Source organism: Bubalus bubalis, chromosome 10, assembly GCF_019923935.1.
Source record: "Bubalus bubalis isolate 160015118507 breed Murrah chromosome 10, NDDB_SH_1, whole genome shotgun sequence".
NCBI lineage: Eukaryota > Metazoa > Chordata > Mammalia > Artiodactyla > Bovidae > Bubalus > Bubalus bubalis.
This window is the reverse complement of record NC_059166.1, coordinates 36,498,630-36,525,507: the sequence shown is the minus strand read 5'-3', so window position 1 is coordinate 36,525,507 and position 26,878 is coordinate 36,498,630. Positions and strand designations below refer to the sequence as shown.

Genomic DNA, 26,878 nt, shown 5'->3' with positions numbered 1-26,878 from the left:
TTAAAATCCAAATGTTGTACACACCATTAGAATGTCTCAAATCTTAAAAGGCCGACTATATCAAGTAGTGACAAGGATATAGTTACATTTGTAGCTCTTACCCATTGCTAGTGAGAATTTAAAGTACTACAAGTAATCTGGAAAACATGTTGATTGTTTCTTAAAAGCGTAAACACATATCCACCAGATAGTCTAGCCACGCCACTTAGAAGTCTTTCATTCCAAGAGAAATCATCATATGTTCATACAAAGATTTGTATACAAATGTTAATAGCGACTTTATTTAGAATAGCCAAAGCTGATATAATCCAAATGTCCATCAGGAAGTGAATGAATAAATAGATTGGGGCATGTCCATGTGGGACTTCCCAGGTGGCACAGTGGTAAAAAATCCACCCGCCAATGTGGGAAATGCAAGATATGCCAGCTCGAACCCTGGGTCGGGAAGAGCCCCTAGAGTGGGAGATGGCAACCAACTCCAGTATTCTTGCCTGGAAAAAATTCCATGGACAGAGGAGCCTGGCAGGCTACAGGCCATGGGGTCACAAAGAGTTGGACATGACTGAGCAACTGAACACACACACTTATCTATGTAAATAAAAAAGAGATCACATTTTTATACACAACATGGATAAATGTCAAAATAATTACACTGAATGAAAGAAGCCAAACAAGAAAAAAAAGAGTACTACATACTGAATGATTCTATTATATAAAAGTCCATAAAATACAGACTAAAAGTGTTGGAAACCAGAGTAGTGCTTATGTGGAGATAAGGAAGGACAAGGAGTGGAAGGGAGGGTATGAAAAGAAATGATGGGTATGTTCTCTACCTCAATTGTTTGACGGTTTAATGGGTGTATAAATATCAAAGCTTATCAAATTGTAAAATTTAAATATGGTAAGTTTATTTATACCTCACTAAAACCGTTGGAAAGTGTAAGAAAGTACAAAAAAATGAACATTGCCCATCACTTTTCCTAGTCCCTCCGAATTTCCACAGCTCAGACTTTAGCTTTTTTCCATGTTGTCTGGCCCTTCTTTTTTCTCTCACCTCATTTCATTAATTTTCTTATGCACAGCAAGTCAACTCTCTCTCCTTCCTTTACCCCCTTGCCTCCTTTGCATATCCAAGATCAGCTGTAAAATGTTGGTTGTTAGATTCTCACCAGACCATGTTCCTGTAGAAAGGAATTCATACCTTAAGACTCTGGGGAAAGCTTGCTCCCTTGCTTGCTTGCTTTGTCTAGCTTGATCTAGTATTATGAATGAGCCGTGTTATCCTGATGGCTCAGGATCATCATTGTCAATATTGGCATCTACAGAAACCTGTTTCATCCTTATCCAAATAGATTTGGATTGCTGAGATTTAAAAATTCTCCAAGTTGGTTTTCTTTCCTTATTGTCAATTTGTCAGCTGTCATTTTGGCTGCTTTCATGGGCTTATTTAGAGAATCCTCATTCTTCTTTCTTTGTAATTTCCTTTCTCTAATCTGTTTTGATTCAGGAAACCTGTAACCAGGGAGTAAGAATGGCATATAAATTTGGAACAAGTATAGAAGCTGAGTGGGTATTAGAGCCTTATTTTTTTGAGTAAGGTTCATTGGATTTGTGCCATTGATATTGACACTTTTACCTTTTTTTCAAAATAAATGACACTTCAGTGACATTACTGTATCTAATTCCCCACAGACACCATAGGACCAAGCATTTCTGTATTCTCAATTGAAGAAAGTGTCCATTTCCCACAGCATAATTTGTCAGAGTTGTCAAGCAGCTCTTTTTGCAAAGGCTAGATATAAATGCACAGATTCTTTTTATTTATGTAGATGTTTCCAATATGTCCTTTTGTAGATATCATAGTATTATTTAATCAATCTGTTTTATAAGCAATAGATTATTTAAGTGAAAGCTGTTGGAATAACACCTTAAAGTAAATTTTACCACAACAGTAGCAATCTGTAATCTCTCCTAGTTTAGTGTTCAAATGGTATGATAAAAAATGCTATTAAAGCACTGGAAATGTAGTTGAATAGTATTATGTCTAGGCTAACCTGAGTTCAGATTTATAACTTCAACAGTAAGTATTTAGCATTTTCTAGCTTTTCTTGCACTCTGAAATACTCTTCCAATGTAGAATTCACAAGATCTAAATTTGTAAGATCCTATTTGATTTATCTTTTGGTACGTAATGATTCTTGAAGTGCAAACATTATTAAAATGGATAACTAAACATTTATTTTAAGCAATCCCTTTCCCGTATCACTCTATTGTCTTTGTGTCACCTCTCTTAGTTCAAGCCTCAACAAATCCATCTTTGCTAGGAGATGATTGTGGCTCAGAGACTGTCATTTAGAAGGTCTTATTTTGCCCTAAGACTTGGAGATGCCTTCAGAAAAGGAACACTGTTCTTCCTCATTTCAATATCTAAGGGACAGGAAATGCTTCCTCTGCTTACCCCACAGCTTGAATGAAATGTGCCTAGGGATAAAGTCAAGGATGTGCTTAGTTCTTAATTTGCTTGACCATTTGACAGCACTTGATAATACTGACTAGTTACAACGTTGCAACACTGCCAGTCATCATACTCTGAGCCACTTCTGTAACTCTTGATTTCCATGATATGGTGCTCTCCTAGGTTCTCTTTGTCCTTTCTAGACCCTCAATCACCTTGCTAGCCCCACTTTCTGTACCTGCCTTTAAATAAATGTTGGGATTCCCAAGGGTTCTCTTCTAGACTTTCTTCCCATCTCCTCACTTTAATCACAAATATGTGCTGATAATGTAATATTCTGCATACGTAGTTCAGAATGCTTTCCTAAAGGTAAACAGTGTACCAACTGCCTGCAAGAAAGCTCTACTTCTTTGTTCTTTGATTTTAGAAATGTGACACTTCTTTGTCCGCCCACAGGCAGCAGGTCCTCAGGGTTCATTAAAGGAAGGTGCCAAAGGTTCTCTTCAGAAAAGCTTTGGGATTCTTAATGAAGCCAAGAAGTTAGCAAATGATGTAAAAGGTTAGTGCGATCTCTTTTTATTATTATTTTCAGTGCAATTGTAGTTGTAATTAGTAGGATATTTTATCAGATTATTGGAAAAATGTAATTGTTGTGCCATGGTTGTTATGATTATTTTTACTATCTAGATTTAGTGCAAATAAACTATCTTATCAGTTTTACTGGATTTTGCCTTCACATGTCATTTTGTACTGAGCATTACTTCAGAATTTTTAAATCTAATTTCTGTAACATCGTTTCATCAGTATCTTAAGTATAGGAACTTTTAATTTTTAAAGTATGGTAAATTTTAAAGAGCATCAAATGCCACCTTTTTTGACTTTAGAAATTATGGTCATGAATGAATAAGGCAGATGCAGTATAAATGTCTTTGTGCAGCTTTTGATTTAGTGGGCCACATGTCTCAAAAAGTTTTTGCCTCTTAAATACATTTTTGTGTATTTTATTCCTAATTCAAAGATCAAAGTGCATAAAATACCTGCCTTGATATCATATGGGTTTTGCATTAAAAATTCAATACAGCCCACATTCTAGATAAGTTATTATATTTATTATTTCATTCAAATATCTCCTGTTCTCATGTAATTGCCTCCTATTTCTGTCTTTGGTCTCATTCCTTCCCCTTTGCTGGCTTGCATCCAGCTCCCCAACCTTACTGAGATATTCATGTTCTCTGAAAACTTGCTGCCATTTCAAACCTCCATGTTCTGCAGTGTTCATTCTTTTCTTTGGAACTCCTCATCATCCCTTTTTTCCAACCAACTACCTTCTACCAGACCCTCAAGATTTAGTCCAAATGTATCATCTCCAGGAGGCCTGGCACCCCATCTGAATTACATGCCTCCTCTCTGTGCACCCCTTTCTCATAGACTTGTCAAATCATCACAGCCATGGACTTAGCATCCATGTTCTAGAGGACAGTAGCAGGATCTTCTTTTTAGCTTTGTATTTTGGTGTATAGTATCACAATTCAGGAAATAAGCATATTTTTAAAATAAAGGAATAATGTTGGTCTTTACTAACTTTAGAAAGAAAAGAGATTTTTATCATTTATATTTGCCAGTGCTCTCAATGAATAGTCTTTTATTTCCAGTAGAGGCTGGTATGGAATTACATGTTTTGTCTCCATTATAGATAGTACTCTGACAGTAAATGCTTTGGGATTGTGTATCATAAGTAAAATATGACCCCTTATATGTATAATCCTATGCAGGAAACTGTATTACAACCTGAAAAATAGCTGTAGAGTCAATCCTGTTTTCCTAATTTGGCAAGTTGGCTTATCTCATTACTTGGTCATCACGCCTTTCTCTCCAGTGCGCTTGCCCAGAGCTGACATCAGGGTGAGGTGAGAGAGGTTCAGCCACACAAGTGCAGAGATAGATTCTGTTTCTATTTAAAATTTGTAATATTTTGCTCATATTGATATTTTTTGAATTAAATATGATTTAAAAAAAATACTGCATGAAAATGTTTTATCTTGAGCACTGAGTTTTGGGGGGCCCCTTTGGATTTCACACCTGAGGTGAATGCCTGAGTCTCCTCACCCTGCTCCCAGCCCTGTCCTTGACTCTGTTTCCCCACAAACACTGGTGTTATGAAAATGAAAAAAAAGTCTCATGTTTTAAGAGTTTTTTCTCCAAGGGAAAAAGAAACCTAAGGACAGGTATGGTAGCCAGGGTTAGGTGACAGAAAGTTTCATTAGTTTAAATGCCCTTTTTTGTACTTCAGGTAGTACATTATTTAAAGTAATGAAAACCCACAAACTACTCAGGTAATAATTCCTCCAGAAATCCAAGCCAAGGCTCTGACGGAGATGGGAATGTTTTCCTGCTACATTATGACATTCCCCTGATTTGTGGCCAATTACGCAAGTTATAAAACGGCTCTTAATCAGGGAAATGCCATATATTACCACCAGGAACTGCTGAAATAGGCCCTACAGAGCAAAATACTTGACAGCAGCTATTAAAATAGAGATTTAGTCATTTCTGTCTCTATGGTGCCTGGAGTTAGAAGGAATAAAAATGGTGAGGCAGTGTACCCTCCATATTTCTAATGTGTTACTTGGTTCTCGTCAGTACAATACAGTTAGTCCATGAGCTTTAGTCATGAATAACTTAGAGCTGCTCCCTGCCATCTTTATGCTGTCCTTGCCTTCAGAGAACCGGAACTTGCCAGCAGCAGTTTGTTTTGCCTTTTAGGTTTTGAGTATACATTTATTAAAAGTAAATTTGCCCTTCTGCACATTTGCCATTTGAGACCAGTCTGTATCAAATTGATTGAATGTCCATGGAGATAAAAATTGTTTTGTTGATGGATATGGGGCTTGATACAAATTGATGACCAAAAAAGCTAGAAGATAAATTGATGCCACTGGGTGAATTAATACTACTTTGCAGATTGACAAAGGATTTTGTCAAAAAAAAAAAAAAAAAAAAAAAATAGCCAGGTGAGGCTCTCATGGAATGTGTACAGGGCAAGGATTGAAGTTGAGGATGATATATTAGAAGTGTGGAAATACTAAAATTCTACAATTATATACCTTATCTTATATAGAGTAACTTTTAAATTTTATTTGCCTCTTCATTTAACCCTACTTTTCAACTTTCCTCAAAATAAGTGAAATTATTTAATTACTTAGGAACAAATAGATAACATCTCTATAAAATGAATGACATGCACATTGAATAAAAAGATCTATTCTCAAGCCCAAGAATATGGAATCAATGAACTGTATGACATATAATGTTGTCCAAAACACAGAACGATGCCAGAATTACCCCCAAAATTAATTTTAATCAAATTAATCCATATTTTCCTTCTGTACCATCAGCCTCCAGATGCTGAGTCATTAAGACCAGACAAGTATATCAAAATGGCTTTGCGATCATGAATATAACACACTTGCAATTACTAACCTGTTAAGAGTCTGTGTTGTTATTTCAGATTAGATACAAACAGAATAAACAGGAATATTGTAGTGATATTAAACTGAAGTATGATTTAGGAATTAAAATTTGCAGGACACTAATCTTCTCAGTCTGCTGGCTTTCTGAATAAAGTAGCTATTCCTCTCTCCCAATAATAAATAAATAAAAGTATTTTTATATTATTAAAAATAGACTCCTGTTGGGAATTCCCTGGCGGTCCAGTGGTAAGGACTCCATACTTTCATTGCCAAGGGTGGGGATTCAATACCTGGTCAGGCCACCAAACCCACAAGCCACATAGGACAGCCAAAATATTATACATATATATATATATATATAGTGGTTTAGTCACTAAGTCGTATACGACTCTTGCAACCCATTGACTGTAGCCCGCCAGGCTCTTCTGACCATTAGATTCTCCAGGCAAGAATACTAGAGTGGACTGCCATTTCCTTCTCCAAGGGATCTTCCCAACCTAGGGATCAAACTGGGGTCTCCTGCACTGCAGACAGATTCTTTACTGACTGAGCTACCAGAGAAGTCCCAGTATGTATGTGTGTGTATATATATATGTATATATATATAATATATATTTGGAGAAAGAAATGGCAACCCACTCCAGTAGTCTTACCTGGAGAATCCCATGGACAAAGGAGCCTGGCGGGCTACAGTTCATGGGGTCACAAAGAGTCAGACATGACTGAGTGATAACACACACACACACATAATATATAGTATAATATTTATATTATATTGTATGTATTTTTTGCATAATTTGCATACTACCATTTGCCAGAATCCCAGAAGTATGCAAGTGAAAGACAAACCATTCCATTGACAAAAAAATAATTTTGGATTAAATGGATAAAGCCAACCCTGGATCTCCTAGGCTATTGTAGTCTGAGAACAAGCTAATATTTTCCTGTATGAATTGCTGATTCCTCATGCAGAGTTTTAGTTCCTCCTTCGGTATGTGAATAGAGAAAACTGAGAAATTAAAATAGAGTTGGACTCGGTTTCAGAGTTTAAATAAGAAGTGGCAAAATAAGGGCCGAACATGAAAGGACAGAATCTATTAGAACCAGAGAGTACTTGTCTCACTTAAAGGTATTTAAATTACATTTTTTTAAGAATACCTTGCTGGCCAAAACAAAAGGAGCCTGTAAACCCATACTAAGGCTTTGGAGCTTGTCCTAGAGGAACCACATGGAGTTTTTGATGTCTGGTTATTTTGGTTTCTCACTGGCTGAAGAGAGGACTGTCCTCTATCCTGATATCTTAAGACTTTGGAGATGATAGTGAAAGCGAAGTCACTCAGTGGTGTCTGACTCTTTGCAACCCCATGGACTGTAGTCTACCAGGCTCCTCCGTCCATGGGATTTTCGAGGCAAGAGTACTGGAGTGGCCTGCCATTTCCTTCTCCAGGGGATCTTCCCGACCCAGGGACTGAACCCAGGTCTTCCACATTTCAGGCAGACACTTAAAGGTCTGAGGCACCAGGGAAGCCCGGTAGACATGCCACCAGACAAATCCCCCTTCTCTCCTCTCCTCAGGCTTCAGCTATAATCTGGTAGTGGGAGGAAGAACATGTTCAGTTGCAGCAAATGGCTATTGAGGGCCTAGCAAGCACTGTGCCCAAGGCAAACAAGAACTGATTTGGCACTTTTTAATCAGGACAAAGTTTCCCAGTAACATGCCTTCCTATAAACACAGGCCCTATTTACTGATCTTAGAGGTTCCCTTGCATGGTACATGTAAGGGATATGTCTGGGCAAAAGAGGAAATCAGAGACAGGACACATCCCAAACTTGTGACAGCAACTGGGAAAAGGTAAGCAAAGGAAAAATGTAATGGAAGAGGGCTAGGTGTGCCCCAGCGTGGAAAGACTGGGTGGAGCAATGTCATCAAATCAATTGAAAGGAGGCCAGCAACAAGAATGGGATTCTGGATTTCACCCAACTTTCTTCCTTACTTAGCTGCTCTTCCTTCAGTACGAGTGTTGGGACCCTGCACTCAATGGTGGGGTTGACTTGGGGGCAGGTTCATGTAAGTAGATGAAAAATTACAGTAAAGTGACTTGAGATCAATTTTACCTCTTATGTTCTTAAAACATTCAAAGGTAAAAACATAATATAATATAATAAAATTAATAAATTGTATAGAGTAATCAAGAGCTTTCCAGGTGACTCAGTGGTAAAGACTCCAACTGCCAATGCAGGAGACATAGGAGACGCAGGTTTGATCCCTGGGTCAGGAAGGAAATGGCAACCCACTCCAGTAGTCTTGCCTGGGAAATTCTATGAACAGAGGACCCTGGTGGGCTATAGTCCATGTAGTCACAAAGAGTTGAACATGTCTAAGCGACTGAGCCCGCATCCGTAGAGTAATCACATATTATAAAATGTGGTAAAGTTAACCATTTTTGTATGTAAGTGAAAGTGTTAGTTGCTCAGTCATGTCTGACTCTGCAACCCATGGACTGTACCCCGCCAGGCTCCTCTGTCCATGGGACTATCTAGACAAGAATACTGGAGTGGGTAGCCATTCCTTTCTCCAGGGGAATCTTCTTGACCCAGATATCAAACCCAGGTCTCCTGCACTGCAGGCATATTCTTTACATCTGATTCTGCAACAGAATCATTTAAGTCAAAGAAATTCTGTTTGAATACACTGCATACATATAGTAGCGCCAACACTTTAACTAGCCCAAGTTAATGTGGTTCCAAAGATGATGTTTCTAAGCACTGCTGGATAAAAACACTGGCTTTTTGCCATGGTGTAGAGGTAACACATTAACATTCATGGCCCTAACAAATGTTTGATAAATGAGTGAATGGATGAGCATTGCAGGAATCTCTCATTACCAGAAAGGTCAAAATCAAGGTTTTCACCTCATACAGATCCCTTACCTCTTCCAAACTCTCTGCTTCAGAACTGTGGATAAAGCGCTGCATAAGTTAACCTGCTTTCTAATTCAGAAGGGATGCTGGGCTGAATGAGTTATAAGCTGGAATCAAGATAAACAGGAGAAACATCAACAACTTCAGATATGCAGATGATACCACTCTAATGGCAGAAAGCAAAGAGGAACTAAAGAGTCTCTCAATGAGGGTGAAGGAGGAGAGTTAAAGAGCCAGCTAAAAACTAAATATGAAAAAAATAAAAATCATGACATCTGGCCCCATTACTACATGGCAAATAGAGGGGGAAAGATGGAAGTAGTGACAAATTCCCTCTTCTTGGGCTCTAAAATCACTGTGGATGGTGACTGCAACCATGAAATCAGAAGACATTTGCTTCTTGGCAGGAAAGTTATGACAAACCTAGACAGTGTGTTGAAAAGCAGAGACATTGCCTACAAAGGTCCATATAGTCAAGGTTATGGTCTTCCTAGTGGTCACTTAGTGTTGTGAGAGCCATACCGTAAAGAAGGCAGAGTGCCAAAGAACTGATGCCTTTGAATTGTGGTGTTGGAGAAGATTCCTGAGAGTCCCTTGTACAGCAAGGAGATCAAATCAGTCAGTCTTAAGGGTAATCAACCCTGAATAATCATTGGAAGAACTGATGCTGAAGCTGAAACGCCTGTATTTTGGTCATCTGATGTGAACAGCTGATTGGAAAAGTCTCTGATGCTGGGAAAGATTGAAGGCAGAAGGAGAAGAGGGCCTCAGAGGATGAGATGGCTGGATGGCATCACCAACGCAATGGACATGAATTTGGACAAACTGCAGGAGATGGTAAGGGACAGAGAGGCCTGGTGTGCTACAGTCCATGGAGTTGCAAAGGGTCAGACAAAACCGGGTGACTAAACACCAACAATTCAGAAGGAGCCTCGACAACAAAAGATGAAACATGGTTGTTACTTTGTAAAATACTTGTATAAAAAATCTTAAAAGAGAAGCCATTCCTCCATTTTTTGATAAAGAAACAAATCATAAGTGATACTGAGTTTAAGTAGTAGCTCATAAGACAAATTTCATGATAATGAAAATTTTGTTTGCAAAATGTTATCTATATGGTAATTTGCAGTAGTTCCATTTAACTAGACCCCTTCAATATTAAAAACAATTCTACAAACTTCACCCTTATGAATGAAAGAGTCTCTCAAGGTATTTATTTGTGCTTTGTTATCCACTCCAGCATTCTGGCCTGGAGAATCCCATGGACTGTATAGTCCATGGGGTCACAAAGAGTCAGACGCAACTGAGTGACTTTCACTTTCATGTGAGTAAGTTAAAAATTGCATTTGAGGAACTTAATTAGATATGTTTGAATAGTCAAAAGAGAACATTCCCGTTAAAATATATAAAATCATTCTTATATTTAGTTGATAATGGGGGCCATATATTAAGAACATATAAAAGGAAAATAAACAACTTTAGATTCTAGATGATTCACTTTAAACACAGAAGAAAGTAAATCATAAATAACATTACTGAAAACTGGCAAAAATACCAAAGCAGTTCTCAACCCAATGTGAATTACCAAACCAATGTGAATTATTTTGTTACCTTTTAATAACTGCATAATAAATCCAGTACTTTCTCATACATCCTTCAACTGATTTCTCGTATCAGTCATATGAAGTTATCTTCATTTTACACATGTAAAAATGGATAGAAATGACAGTTGAACCCACATCTTCCAACCGTAGTCCTATAATTATTTCATTGCACTATACTACTTTCTCTAATGGCTAAAATATGTAAAAGAATGCATCATCAATGATCAAAGAAATACTTGTAATAGCTTTATTTTGAATTATTACATAGTTCAATATTACCAGTTCCAAGTAAGCTAAGCGCTAATACATTTAGCACAGTAACAGGAACATGGTCAACATGAGTAAATTAGTACTGTTATTAATGGAAGTGACTTGCAACTGTGTCTAGCGATTTTCATTCTGAATATATCTCCCTCACTCAGTGTTACACAACAAAGGGAACTGATATTGTCAGGGGTGTTCACAGTCCAGCCTGGCTGCTCTGCTTCTTTTCCCTCAGTTTATGAGCTCTGTCTCTGCCAAACTCATTCCTGAACATTTGTCTTCTAATATGTGGGGAGTGCATGAGAAAGGGAGAGCTAAAATTAGAGCATGTATATGTAGCCTTTGAGGTTCAGTGGGTGTGGTATCTGGAGAGAGCATAAGTGACTTAGCTATAGCTAATGGGTATGAAAAGTGAGGAAATAAGGAGAGAAAGGTGTGCAAGGTAGCACTGTGGATTATAATTTGGCTCCTTTTCTTGTTTGTCAAAAATTATGAGTTGGAATCGATTTATCTTAACTACCAATAATTCTCTCTTTGTCCATGTTACCATTCAAACTGAACCACATGGGTTCTTTCTTTCATTTTAATTATAGAAACCTCTGCCTCAGGTATCTTCATTTAAAGGCAGCCTTGGATCATTTATTTTCCTAGGTTTGCTTAGCTAACATTTTATAAGTTTTCCATTTTAAAATCTGCAATTATTTTCTGCACACAACTTCTGTTTATCTGAAGAATTAGACTGACAAAGTGATAAAGTGTTTAGACTTGGTTTGAGAAATTCCAAAAGTTACTTCAGAGAAAAATGATCAGTGTATAAGAAAGGATAAACTAAGAAGAAAATAGAGTCAAATCCTGAAACAAAGAAATCAGAATAGGCTCAGAATATTCCCATTTTGAATTTCTAGTACAGAAAGCAGAGGAACAAAATTACTGCTTTGAAACTTGAGGAATGACAGTAACAATGTTCCTCAAATCAGTCTTTGTTCTGAATAATTGGCATGATTGTTCAGCCAGTATTTGTTATCAGAATTCATAGAATAGTATAAACCAAATGATGCCCTTTAAATTAATGGTTTTCTCAGTTATACATGAATATCTTGCTTGCCAGCACATTTTAAGTATTTCATTGTTTAAAAAGTCAAATCCAATCAAGAAACTAAGAAATGAAATTTGTACTGTTCCATTTCCTTAATTGATTAAGACTTCTAAATTAATATCAAAAGAACAGCCTTTAACTATTCTCAGGGAATTTGTATAGATATCACAGTCATAGTGAGATAGTCTTTATTTCAAAAAGTATTCTTTCCATAATCTATTCAAAGATTTTATTTTAGTACAGTGAAAATAACAGAAGGATTAAAAGAAAGATAAATTGTGATTGACAGAGGAGAAAATCTAATTACTTGGAAAGTATATTTTGAAGGACTAGCATTGAAAATAATATCTTAGTGACTGAAATGGACATATTGATGTTTTAGAGCCATGTTTTTCTGGAATATTTTATGCTTTACTTTTCTATGATGTTAGGTCTTTGGCTTGGAATCTAAAAGCAGATGCCTCCAACAATATTATGTGCTTATATTACTGTGGTATAACAGTGGTGTAATTCATCTGCCTATAAAACCCTGATATGAAATGGAATGGATCATTAATTAATATGTTCAGTACTCTTTATCACATCCAGAACGCTGATAGTTAAGAATCTTCCATCTATCTTCCCTTCCCTTTGCTAGTCTTCCCAGATGAAGCCAATAAAAACAAAGATTGTTCCCTAAGCTGCCAGTGGCTGTTTCGTTCCTCCAAGAAGCCAGATGCACTACCTCTACAACGGGTGGACACACAATCCAATCAAAACCGCTCTGCTCTGTTCAGTAAGAGGTAGTCTCTCCTGGTCTGCCCACTCTGGGTACCAGGAAAGTGATGAGAGAGACAGTCGGTGTTGGTAGATAATGGCAACTTACTCCAGTATTCTTGCTGGAGAATTCCATGGACAGAGAAGTCTGGCAGGCTACAGTCCATCAGGTTGCAAAGAGTCAGACACAACTGAGCAATCACTTCCACTTCCACAGTAAATGGTATATTTTAATGTTAAAGAAAGCATGCTAAAGTAGCAAGAAAAAACCTATATAAAGCCTACATAGAGTAATTTGTAAAATTTTATTTTCTCTATAAAAAAACAAAAATGTGCCAGAGGCTATTTTTTCATGCCTTTGATTTTTATTTTTTTCTGTGATGTTTAGTAAAGTTGGGAGATTCTACTTAACAGTCATATCTATTTGAGATTTTTAAAAACTAATTCAGTGTCCATTTTGATAATAAAGTTTTAAAAATAATGACATTAATTTGAGTGATATCAAGAGGGTATCATTATAAATGCAATAAAAGACCAAATCTTTCAGTTTTTCTCCATAGAAAACCATCAAATTAAGTCAAATAAAGGTTAAATACCAGAGAAAATATAATTGTTGAATATATTTGTGTGTCACATGGACATATAAATATATATTTTATAATCTGATCTGAAATATATTTGTATACAGATGCCAATAAGTTAAATCAATTTTCTTATTAAATAATTTTATATTAAAATAACCTGAAATTGTATAATATTGTTTTTATGTGGAATCTAGAAAAATGATGCACTCATTTTTGATGAATGCATGAAATGAACTCATTTGCAAGGCAAAAATAGAGACACAGACGTGGGATGAATTGGGAGATTGGGATTGACATATATACACTACTATGTCTAAATTAGGTAACTAGTGAGAATCTACTGTATAGCACAATGAACTCTACTTAACACTCTGCAGTGACCTAAATGGGAAAGAAATCCAAAAAATAGGGGATATATATGAACACATAACTGATTCACTTTGCCATACTACAGAAACTAATACAACATTGTAAAGAAACTATGCTCCAATAAAGATTAATTTTATAAAATAAAATAACCTGAAATTTTATATCCATCTGTAAGTTCACAGATGACTAAAATTGTTTCATCCTTTTTTGTTTTCTGTTCACAGAAAATGATGACCGACTGAATGGCTTGACAGCCAGATTAGACAATGCCAATATCAGAAACGGGGATCTCCTGAGAGCTTTGAATGATACTTTGGACAAGCTAGCAGCCATTCCAAATGGTAAGAATTCCAGACAATGCAAACTATCCTAATAGAAATGCACTGTTTAAAAATGTTCCAACTTCTGCCTGTATTTCCTAGCACTATATTTGTACCATTGTCAGGCTATTAGATAATGGTTTTCTTACTTATGAATTCTTTGTAAGAATGAGAAACTAAGAAACAATTTTCACCATGATGTTTATCATTTGTTAACTGACATTTGTAGGAATAAATTACAAAAAAGAAAATAATAGACATCTTGTTGTTGTATTGTTCTTCCACATTTCAGCCCAGGAAATCCTACATTGGTGGGAAAGAATAAAATCATACAGACACTATCCTCTAAAATGTTGATTTATTACCACAAAATTGAAGTTTATTACAGTATCTACAGGGCTTCCCAGGTAGCCTAGTGGTAAAGAACCCACTGCCAATGCAGGAGACATAAAAAATTCAGGTTTGATTCCTGGGTCAGGAAGATCCCCTTGAGGACGACATGGCAACCCACTCCAGTATTCTTGCCTGGAGAATCCCATGGACAGAGGAGACTGACGGGCTATAGTCCATGGGGCCAGAAAGACTTGGGCACAACTGAAGCAATTTAGCACATACACAGTATCTATAGTAATAGGTGAGAACCAGCTGCCTTTCAGCACATTTTTCTTGGCAAAAACATTAAGATATTAAGATTGAACCATGTCTATAATATCTTTTTATGCATTACCTGTTATTTGGAGTTAATGTTTGTTATTAGTTACTGAAAGCACTATTGTTTTGGGGATACTATTTTTATATTTTAATAGCATGATACAACAGTAGCAAGAGTTGCTACCATTTATTAAGCAAGGCTTATTCAGCATGTTTATGTCAAGTGTATGTTACCCTCATACTAATCCTACAAGGTGAACAGCATTATTATCTCCACTTTACAACAGACAAACTTAGATGGGACACTGAGGGCCATTGTTAAAAGAGACATAAGACTCCAACCTCACAGTTTAACTTCAAGGGCTGTGATCTTAACCACTAATCCACAACATATTAGTAGGCACATAAATATATGTACAGTGTACATTTTTTATAAAAATTATGGTGAAGGAAACACATCTATACCTAACAGGAACTATTAAAACCTTAATGATTTTTTTTAATTTTTTGACATTAAAAAGCCTAAGTAACTTTACTGATTTTCATGTCACTTCTTCAGTAGTAAATATATTCATAGAAAATATCCATTGCTGATAACAAATATAAATTGTTTACACAAACACATGGTCTAATATATCCGAAAAAGTCTCTCTCTACCAAAACTGAAATACATTCGTTCCCTGCCCCCAACCCTGGAAGTGCAGATTAAATGTTAAAACTACTTTCGATGAAGCTATATGATTCAGATGGATAAACTTCTCTCTTTAATATGTTCAGCAGCAAATCACAATATCGCCTTCCACAATGAACTTTTAGAATAATCACGTTGCTATTTTAAGGGCTAATCAGGTAATCATAATGAAGGTCCCTGAGAAAATTCAATTTCACTGAAGATGTACTTCATTTGCTATAGCTGAGTGAGACAAAGTTCAGCCTTTCCCTCGTGCCTGAGTCCCTGAGGTCACAGGTGCAGCCTCTCTCTGACAAGCATGGATTAAGCCACTAACTCCAGACCCTTTGTTGTGTTTCTCATACCGCCTTCTGCTTACAGACACAGCTGCGAAACTGCAAGCTGTTAAAGACAAAGCAAGACAAGCCAACGACACAGCTAAAGATGTCCTGGCGCAGATTAAAGATCTTCACCAGAACCTTGATGGCCTGAAGAAAAATTACAATCAACTAGCGGACAGCGTAGCCAAAACAAATGCTGTGGTAAAAGATCCTTCGAGGAACAGTAAGATCTCCTTTATCACTTTGATTATTGCATTTATTTCTTCACACTCGAAAAGTATCCTAGACTCATAGCTGCTAGAGCAGGAAGGGGCCCTCACAGTGATGCAGTCTGCCCTCCTCCCTTCGTAGACTGGCCCCAGGAATTGAATGCCTATGGCTCCAGAACTGGAATACAAGACTCCCAGCTCCTCACTTGAGCTTATCTTATTCAAATTTCATCCGTTAAGAGGAAATTAAGAATTCTCAAAGCCTGCATGGTATTTGGCATAGGGATGCCACGTACTTTTTAATCCTTTAGTATAATTGAAAATGCAGTTATTCTTGGGAAATTATATCCTCAGAGTTGTTGAAATTCCATGGAACCTAGAGGTTAAGGAGCACTCTAATTAGCAGACCTGTTAGAAGAGAATACTAAATGGGATCATCTTGAATGCATTCAAATTTGGAAAATACTGGTCTTTTATTACTTAAGATTCTAGTTAAACATTACCAGGAAATTAAAATATTTACCTAGTTTATCAAGAATATTTCTTCGTGTCTTTTGTATATTGCATTAAACTATATTGAGTTAAATATGGATTTACTGAGAAAATGTGGGAGAACTAAATATAGTAATTTAAATTATTAAGTAATAAGCATTATAATTTTTAATATTGTTTTACTCTTTCAAGTGATAAAATGCTATCTTCATATGTGCTTGTACCAAAGGAGATGCTTGATTCTTTGTACTTTGCAGTCTCAAGTGATTAGCCTTCTTTATATAGAACCAGTGTATTTACTGGGAATTAAAACATTTGTAGAGTGTAATAACAAAAACACAGTTATTGATGTTATACACTGTATAATCCAGATTACAAATACTGTTTGGGGAGTGGAGCCTGATTTTTCAGCATCTTTGCCTCAGATCAAAGGCTAATGATACTTTGAAATAATAGATACTACTAACCTAACTCCTTCCTGGGCAAGGAGGAGTGCAAACATAGCTAAGTGCACTTCAGAGTTAGGGAAAAGGATTTCACTCCTCATTATTTGTTCAGGAAAGGAAAAAAGAAGACATATAGTTTTTCAGTTTTTATTGTGTAAACCCAGAGTTAGGTTCCCCCGGTGATTCAGATTCCATCTGAATAACTGGTTCACAGGCATGCCAAATCACAATATCTAACCCCCCCCCCCCAAAAAAAAAAGAATGAAAAGTTTTAAAGTAAATATCACTCTTGTATGTTATCATTTCATTCATTTTCAGACTGATTCTCAAATGAGAGTGGCCTTATGTAATATTTATCTCCCTTTTGTGATTCTATCATCTATGAAAAGAAATAGTTAATATCTATAAACACTCATTACACGGGGTCTGTTTCTATCTTATTAGAACATGATAATAAAACTCCTTTTAATATAAACAGTGGCCTGCTAAGTGATATGCTTTGTGGATTTTTATTTGATAACTCTTGTTTGATTTAAAATGGAGTGAATTTGTAATTAGCACTTGTTGTGAAAAGTACTATTTTTCTTGACAGTCACTACTTTATAATATCTATAAAAAATATTTTCTCACGAATTTTCTATTTTTTATGTTTTACTTCCATATGAAATTACCTGCAGAAATCAGTATGTATATATTTCGTTGCATACCTTTTAGTAATTTTTATGCTTGATTGCTTATTGCAAAAAGCTTCAGCTTTGCATGTTTCCATGTTTTAGTATGGCTTTAAACATTGGATAGCTCTTCTTTCCAGTGTCACAGTAAGAATGCTAGATATGGAAAAGGAATTAGTGTGTGAATGTGTGTTTGAAAAATTAGTGAAATATTTTATCCATATTAAAGTAGAACATTGAATTCTTCCATAGATTTAACTGAATTATGATGCTTCTGATAATACAAATGCAGTCACTGAAGTCCAAATGACTTCTTTCTAGCAGAATTAAAGTACATCAAATCTACACTGTTGTTGTTGCTTTTCCCCCAAAACTCATTCCCCACTCCTTACAAGCGATTATTCTCAACTTCAAGAGAATTATACTTGGAGAAGCATAAAATAGAATTAATAAAATTAGATCTTACCAAATGAGCAATCACTGAGATATAAAAATTTTCTGTCTTAAACACCTCATAGTTTAAATTCCAAGTCAAAAACAAAAGTACAGAGTAGAAAATAATAAAAATAAAATTGAACATATCTAAACCTGAGAAATATGACCAAGTCTATCCTCAGTGGAAAATGAGTGCAATTATATTACTAAAAAGCTTTGAAATAAACAAGTTAGGCAATCAACTCTAAGGACCAGACAGAATAACTAACTAAAAGAAAGAAGATGAAAAAGAGTTAATAAATTAGAAGACAGAAAATAATAGATGTGATAAATTCAAGAGATGTATCTTTAGAAATATAAAGATAAAATATTTTAGATGTTTGACCTGCTTAAATAAAGGAAAATGAAGGACAAATAGGCAAAATTCTGCAGGAGATATAACTAGATAAGGAAAGAAATTTAGCACATAAGAGAGGACTTTGCAAAACTCTAGGCTAATAAACGGAGAAGGTAATGGCAACCCACTCCAGTATTCTTGCTTGGAGAATCCCATGGACAGAGGAGCCTGGTAGGCTGCAGTCCATGGGGTCGCTAGGAGTCGGACACAACTGAGCGACTTCACTTTCACTCTTCACTATCATGCATTGGAGAAGGAAATGGCAACCCACTCCAGTGTTCTTGCCTGGAGAATCCCAGGGACGGGGGATCCTGGTGGGCTGCCGTCTATGGGGTCGCACAGAGTCAGACACGACTAAAGCGACTTAGCAGCAGCAGCAGCAGGTTAATAAAGTTTAAACTGTAAAGTAGTTTTATAATAAAACATTGTTATCAAAATCTATCTTCAGAAATAATTTTAAAATCTACACAAATAATCATAGGAAAAAGTGAGAAGTTTCCAAATACTACAGCATAAGAGAACATCAGACTCAAAATCACAGGTGATTTATTTTTAAAAACCTTCAAGAAGATAATTTCTATATTACTTTAACTGTTCCAGAAGACAGAGAGGCAAAAATAGCAAGGGATAAGGGGACTTCCAGGTTCCATTCTGAAACATTTGGTAAAAACTTCTGGGAGCTTTAAAAGAAAGGGATCTATTACTTGTCTAAGCCTAAGTAGTCCCTGCATAACAATTTTTTCATTTCCATGAATCTAAGTCTAAATCCCTTTTTCTCACTTCTAGAAAGATTTGAAGAATATCAGAGTAATATTGGGGAATTAAAGGAAGGGAGAAATGGACAAATGGTTTATTTAAAGTGTAAAACTGAAGGGCTAACTATCTTTATGCTGACTCCCTATACAATTATGTAACAAGAGCTTTGAACTCAATAACCCTCATTTCAGGAGAAAATAGTTCTTGATCTAGCAACTCTGTTAGTTAAGGTTAATAATAGACCTATGTTCTTTTTAAACATCACTAACAATGTAACTCATATTTGTGAGCATGAGTTCAAAATACTTCAAAATATTACTTACTTCCTTTTGCTCTAACTTGATTTATTCCTAAAGATTCCACCAGGGCTTCCCTGGTGGCTCAGAGGTTAAAGCATCTGCCTGCAATGCGAGAGACCCGGGTTCAATCCCTGGGTCGGGAAGATCCCCTGGAGAAGGAAATAGCAACCTACTCCAGTATTCTTGCCTGGAAAATCCCATGGATGGAGGAGCCTGGTGGGCTACAGTCCACGGAGTCGCAAAGAGTCAGACATGACTGAGCGACTTAACTTTAACTAACTTTGCCCTCATTTGATTTATTCCAAAAGATTTAGTTTCAGATCACTCCTAGTTCATCAGGGCCAATAACCTTGGACCTTAAGCAGTTTCACTTTTTCATCAGAGTCACAATGACAGAAAACAGAACAGTACATGCTCGGTCAGATAATAAATGGCATAGTTTGGATAAGACTGCCAGCATCCTAGGGACAGAATAATTGATTTTCCATGTGTCATGTACCTCCCCCCCCCATGAAAAGTACAAGCTGGAAGTCTAAGGATCAGTAATAACCTTCAACTGTTTTAGGGTTAAACCCCTTTCTAATTTATCAATATTCAACCTCCTTTAAATTTTAGCTACAAAAGTGACAGTTTAATGTGATTCAACCAATGTAAAAAGCAGGAGAATCAACTATTTTTCAAAACAAAAATGAACTGCAGCATGAGAGATTTAAAGTATAACGTAGGCCTTCAGTCTGAGGGTTGCTCAACTTTGAAATGTTTTTCAGAAGACATTTTAATAGCTTTTCTCTTTAAGATGTACAAAGAAAGACAATGAGAAAAAGAAAAAAAAATAATTTTGTGTGGAAACCCTGATTTAAGTACAGTTCTGGCTTGGACAGAGTCGGTGACATTTTAAAGATGCTTCCAATTCTTTGATTCTTTGACTAAATTTCTGTGCTATAAAGTTTAGTTTGGGGACTGAAGCTAAAAATTAAGCATTGAATTAAGCTAATCATATTCTCCATCTTTAATGCTGACTTGCATATTAATCCCAAAGCCAAAGGTGTCCGCCTTCTTTCTCTAACATCATCTCCTCTGGCCTGCTTGGGTCCCAACTAAAATATTTCCATTTGCTACCACAAACTGCTTCAACCGCCATGGCCTTGGCTTTGCCTTGTGGATAAGATGAAATCCTTTCAATTATTTAGTTAAGCATATTGTTATGTTCATTTCTGTGTGAGTGTGTCTGTGTGTGCAGCATGTGTGTGTGTTTGTACATGTGCACGTGTCTGGGTGTGTGTATATGTATGCATGTTTGTGCATATGTGTGTGTCTGGGTGTGTGTATATGTGTGTGTGTGCATGTGTGTGTGTCTGGGTATGTATATGTGTGTGTGTGTTTGTGCGTCTGTCTGCATATGTGTGTGCCTGGGTGTGTATATACATGTGTTTGTGCATGTATCTGGGTATGTGTGTACATGTGTGCGTGTGTGAGATATGCACTCATCTTGTTCTGTGCAGTTGCAGATGCAGATGCCACTGTGAAAAATCTAGAACAAGAAGCTGATCGACTGATAGACAAACTTAAACCCATCAAGGAGCTTGAGGATAACCTAAAGAAAAATATCTCTGAGATAAAAGAACTGATAAACCAAGCCAGAAAACAAGCTAATTCCGTAAGTTCCTTCTGTTTTCAGTATTAATAAATGATTGTAATGTTTGTATTATTCCCAGAAAGAATACTTTCCCCAGTGTATCTTATTGAATGAGCTTTGGTGCTTTTCCTTTAATTTGAAGCTATTTGTTGGGGAGGTGGGGAATGGAAGATTAGATTTTTTCCCATATATTTCAAAAGACATTTCTTGAGAAGAATAATCACCACTTACTGTTTTGGAAATGAAAGTTCTGATATATTTTATTATAATTTGAATAGAGTTAATACAGATTGCAAGAATGGAAGCCTTATTTTTGTATACTAAAAAGGCATGGATGATAACTCCTTACTCTTGATGAAAGCAAAAAAAGCCAACCAATGGGGTTGAAGAAAAAATGAACAGACAAGGTTATAAGGAATAATAGTAAAGATGAACCATTGTTTTCTATATATTTTTTGGTTTGAGTCCAAGCAACCAAATATTAATTTGGTTACAATTTCTATAGGAAGCACTTTACTTGTCTCAAAATTTTGCTCTTTATTAACCCAGTTATAAGACTATAAGGATAGAGGCAAAACTTTCTGGAAGATAACAGCTTAATGAACCAGACAGAATTGTAAATGCCAATCGGAAACTTTAGTGAAGTCATCTTATGATTCTTCTAGAAGTAGAATGAATATCAGTTTTCATGTTACCATGCTTAAACTGAAATCTGAAATCATTGTAGATAACCAAACCTTCCATCTCCAAATTAAACTTCCTCTAGGATTAGTTTGATCTCCTTTCAGTCAAGGTACTCTCAAGAGTCTTCTCCATCACTGCAGTTCAAAAACATCAATTCTTCAGGTGCTGAGTCTTCTTTGTGCAACTCTTAGTCTATATGTGTCTACTGGAAAAGCCATGGCTTTGACTATATGGATCTTTGTCGGTGAAGTGATGTCTCTGTTTTTTAATATTCTGTCTAGGTGTATCATAGCTTTCCTTCCAAGGAGCAAGAGTCTTTTAATTGTATGGCTGCAATCACTATCCACAGTGATTTTGGAGCCCACAAAGTAAAATATGTCACTGCTTCCACTTTTTCCCCTTCTATTTGCCATGAAGTGATGGGACTGGATGCCATAATCTTATGTTTGAATGTTGAATTTTAAGCCAGTTTTTAAACTCTCTTCTTTCACCCTTATCAGGAAGCTATTTTGTTCTTCTTCACTTTCTTCCATAAGAGTGGTATCTTATGGAAGATAGAGATCTGCATATAAGATCCATAAGATCTGCATATCTGAGGTTGTTGGTATTTCTCCAGACAATCTTGATTCCAGCTTGTGAATCACACTTTTAGCCAGTTTTTTATTTAGTTACCAAGTGGAAAGATATGGACATTTTTATTATTTCTTCATTGTAAAGGAATTTTTAAATATGCCCATATATTCATCAGTTGTGTGTGCTTCCTCATCCCATCCCCACCCACTGGGAAGAAAGATAAATTCTGGCATATAAATATATAAAACCTGTCCCAAAATACAAAATTACTTACTTCACTTAGTATGATATCTCCAGGTCCATCCATATTGCTTCAAATGACATAATTTCATTCTTTTTAATGGCTGAGTAATATTCCATTGTATATGTGTACCACTTCTTGTTATCCATTCCTGGGTCAGTGGACATTTAGGTTGCTTCCATGTCTCGGCTGTTGTAAATAATGCTGCAGTGAACTTTGGGTGCATGTGTCCTCTTTAACCATGTTTTTCTCTGGATATATGCCCAAGAGTGAGATTGCTGGATCATATGGTAGTTCTATTTTTAGGTTTTTTTTTTTTTTTAATTGGAGGATAATTGCTTTCCAATATTGTGTTGGTTTCTGCCATACATCTACATGATTCATTCATAGGCATACCTATGTCCCCTCCCTCTTGAACCTCTCTCCATCCTCCCACCCCTTTAGGTGGTCCATTCCACCCCTCTGTAGTCACAGAGCACCAGATTTGGGCTCCCTGCATCATTAATGGAATATCACTCAGCCATACAAAGGACCACATTTGAGTTTGTTCTAATGAAGTAGATGAACCTATTTTTAGTTTTTTAAGGAACCTCTCTACTGTTCTCCAAAGTGGCAGTACCACTTTACATTCCCAACAGTGTAGGAGGATTCCCTTCAGTTCAGTTAAGTTCAGTTCAGTCACTCAGTCGTGTCCGACTCTTTGCAACCCCATGAATCGCAGCACGCCAGGCCTCCCTGTCCATCACCAACTCCCGGAGTTCACTCAGACTCACGTCCATCGAGTCAGTGATGCCATCCAGCCATCTCATCCTCTGTCGTTCCCTTCTCTTCCTGCCCCTAATCCCTCCCAGCATTAGAATCTTTTCCAATGAGTCAACTCTTCGCATCAGGTGGCCAAACTACTGGAGTTTCAGCTTTAGCATCATTCCTTCTAAAGAAATCCCAGGGCTGATCTCCTTCAGAATGGACTGGTTGGATCTCCTTGCAGTCCAAGGGACTCTCAAGAGTCTTCTCCATCACCACAGTTCAAAAGGATCAATTCTTCAGCGCTCAGCCTTCTTCACAGTCCAACTCTCACATCCATACACGACCACAGGAAAAACCATAGCCTTGACTAGATGGACCTTTGTTGACAAAGTAATGTCTCTGCTTTTGAATATGTTATCTAGGTTGGTCATAACTTTCCTTCCAAGGAGTAAGCGTCTTTTAATTTCATGGCTGCAATCACCATCTGCAGTGATTTTGGAGCCCCCCCCCCCAAAAAAAAATCTGATACTGTTTCCACTGTTTCCCCATCTATTTTCCATGAAGTGATGGGACCGGATGCCATGATCTTCGTTTTCTGAATGTTGAGCTTTAAGCCAACTTTTTCACTCTCCTCTTTCACTTTCATAAAGAGGCTTTTGAGTTCCTCTTCACTTTCTGCCATAAGGGTGGTGTCATCTGCATATCTGAGGTTATTGATATTTCTCCCGGCAGTCTTGATTCCAGCTTGTGTTTCTTCCAATCCAGATTTCTCATGCTGTACTCTGCATATAAGTTAAATAAGCAGTGTGACAATATACAGCCTTGACGTACTCCTTTTCCTATTTGGAAGCAGTCTGTTGTTCCATGTCCAGTTCTAACTGTTGCTTCCTGACCTGCATACAGATTTCTCAAGAGGCAGGTCAGGTGGTCTGGTATTCCCATCTCTTGAAGTATTTTCCACAGTTTATTGTGATCCACTCCACATTAAAAAAATGAAAGAAAGGTATAAAAGTATGCTTGAAAAAATCCATTTTCCATGCCTTTTAAGGAAATTTTCAACTACTTTTTTAAACTGAAGTTAACAACAAAGAGCCTTATTTTTTTAAGATGTTAGAAATTTGTAAGCAACCAAATTTTTTTCCAGTGGGTTTTGTACTCATTGAATATTACACTTTCCTAGTTTAGAAATATATTTGTAATCTGGTATGAGTGTCTGGATGTGGCCCTAACACATACTCAGTATGACCAAGAAATTGAAGGTGTTTATTTTTAAGTAGATTTCTTTTGGTTTGTTGGCTCTGAAACTGAGCGACTGACATTCTTTTTAAATGAATGGCCTTGTTAACTGGATGAAAGAATGCAGTGAAAATCCAATAGATATAATAATGGAATTCTCAATAATGTTTAATTGAGTTCATGATGGTGAATTGGTAAACAAGTTGTATGAGAAATGCCTTAGAGATACCTACTTCTTACTGATTTTTGTTTAGAAGTCTTATTAAGGGTCAACTTTAGAAATAATAATTAATACAGGACTTCCCTGGCAGTCCAGTGGTTAAGACTGCACTTCCAATACAGGGTACTTGGGTTCAATCCCTGGTCAGGAAACTAAGATCCCATATGCTCCCTGATTCAGCCAAAAAAAAAAAAAAAAAGAAATAATAATTGATAGAAAAAAGTAACTTGAGGATATTTGTGTTTCAAAAGTCTCTCCCCTCTTATGAGAGGGATTATATGTCAGAGATTTCTTCTAGAGAAAGAAATAGATACTGCCCTTTGACTTACTTGTTTTAAGATAGATAAAAGAAACATTTATAATTGGAAAACAAAACACAAGGTATTTAAATGGAGAAATCAGTAGCTATCAATGGGTTACCAACATTTTTGAGCACACACTGAGGGTATATTCAAAATTGTAAGCCAGAGAACAGAAAGTCCAGAAAGTTTCTGTAAATATGTATAAGAGTTGAGCAATAAATAACTTTAGAAGATTAGTTCCTGGTACATTGGGTATGCTGCTGCTGCTGCTAAGTTGCTTAAGTCATGTCTGACTCTGTGCGACCCCATAGACAGCAGCCCACCATGCTCCCCCGTCCCTGGGATTCTCCAGGCAAGAACACTGGAGTGGATTGCCATCTCCTCCTCCAATGCATGAAAGTGAAAAGTGAAAGTGAAGTCGCTCAGTTGTGTCTGACTCTTAGCGACCCCATGGACTGCAGCCTACCAGGCTCCTCCATCCATGGGATTTTCCAGGCAAGAGTACTGGAGAGGGTTGCCATTGCCTTTTGTTCAGAGAACCATGTATTTTCGATAAGTGAAGTTGCCATAAAGCAGATGAATTGTAACTCCTAGAGATGTTAAACACCCTTAGTTCTAAAATGGCTGCTCTCTCAGACTTTCAGTCCTCAGATGAAGTTTCATCAGTTGAATTAGGCTTCTGTACTGGGCTCTGTCTAATACACTTTGAGAACCCCCTTTCAACATTCCAGTCATGTAATACCCCTGTCATTTTTACCAAGTATACCCTAGCAAGGACAGAAACTCATCGTAAGAAGTCATGCATTTCACCCATATCCAGTCATTTCTTCTCTGAACAGTAACTGAGGAATATTACTATTAATATGTTGTGTTCTTTATAACACATATGCATGCATTCTTGTGTGCCCAGTCCCTCAGTCGTGTCCAACTCTTCACAACCCTGTGCACTGCCAGGCTCCTCTGTCCATGGGATTTTTCAGGCAAGAATACTGGAGTGGGTTGCCATTTCCTCCTTCATGGGACCTTCCTGACCCAGGGATTGAACCTGTGTCTATGTCTCCTGCATTGCAGGCAGATTCTCTACCTGCTGAGCCACTGGGGAAGCCCTATAACACATATTAGTTATTTGAAATAACAAAAGAAATAACCAAAATAACTTTAATCCAAATAATAAAAGTGAGTTATCTGTGATTATACTAGCCATAGTATACCTCTACTCTCATTGTTTAGTCACTAAGTCATATGCACCTTAGCTTTTGTGACCCCATGGACTGTAACCCACCAGGTTCCTCTGTCTATGGGATTTCTGAGAGTGGGTTGGTTGGATACTCCAAGAATACTGGAGTGGGTTGCCATTTCCTTCTCCCAGGGGATCTTCCCAACCCAGGGATCGAACCTGCCTGCATCTCCTGCATTGCAGGTGGATTCTTTATCACTGAACCACCAGGGAAGCCCTGTATAAGCTCTATGGCCAACCCTATAAGTCATTATGAAATAGAGATAAAACAAATTACACACATAGTTACTTTTGATACCTTATCCAGCCCCATCAGAAATTTGGATATGATTTCCTGCCAGAGATAGTTCAATCTGTTACTCAGTTTGAATCATGAGTTCCCGTCAGACCTTGATTCCTTCCCTTTGATCTTTTTCTGATGTCAGTGGCACTTACAGCCCGCTTCAGATATTAAATTTGCTCAGTGACAAGATCTTCTCTGCTGATGGTTTTGGTTCAGTTGCTGCAAATTCCTAAAAACTCACTGTATCTTATACCTCTTCATGAACATCAAAAACATCTGAGAACTGCATTTTCCCTACCTGCCCTTCACTCGATTACCTTTCTCTTGCTTCCCTTTATCCTTTTTTTTAGTCTCTAAGCCCCTGGATAACCCTTTGTATAGCTGCTACTTATCATGTAACACCCTTTGCCAACCTCTACTGCACATCTGCTTTATAGTATTAACTTCAGAGTAAAAGTTATCCGTTTTCTGGTTCTATTTCTCTGTAACTTATTTTGATTCATACTCTTAGC

At 36.9% G+C, this 26,878-nt stretch overlaps 1 protein-coding gene across 3 annotated transcripts in view; it reads left to right on the top strand.

Annotated features, from left to right (window-relative positions):
- Positions 1–26,878, top strand: part of LAMA2 (laminin subunit alpha 2) — a 708,999-nt gene that overhangs the window by 600,974 nt on the left and 81,147 nt on the right. For all 3 annotated transcript variants that reach the window (XM_025294565.3, XM_025294564.3, XM_044924246.2), the window contains 5 exons: positions 2,912–3,014; positions 13,745–13,861; positions 15,543–15,725; positions 17,327–17,332; positions 20,710–20,864. In XM_025294565.3, the coding sequence (XP_025150350.3) occupies positions 2,912–3,014; positions 13,745–13,861; positions 15,543–15,725; positions 17,327–17,332; positions 20,710–20,864 (564 nt within the window). The remainder of the gene's footprint in view (positions 1–2,911; positions 3,015–13,744; positions 13,862–15,542; positions 15,726–17,326; positions 17,333–20,709; positions 20,865–26,878) is intronic.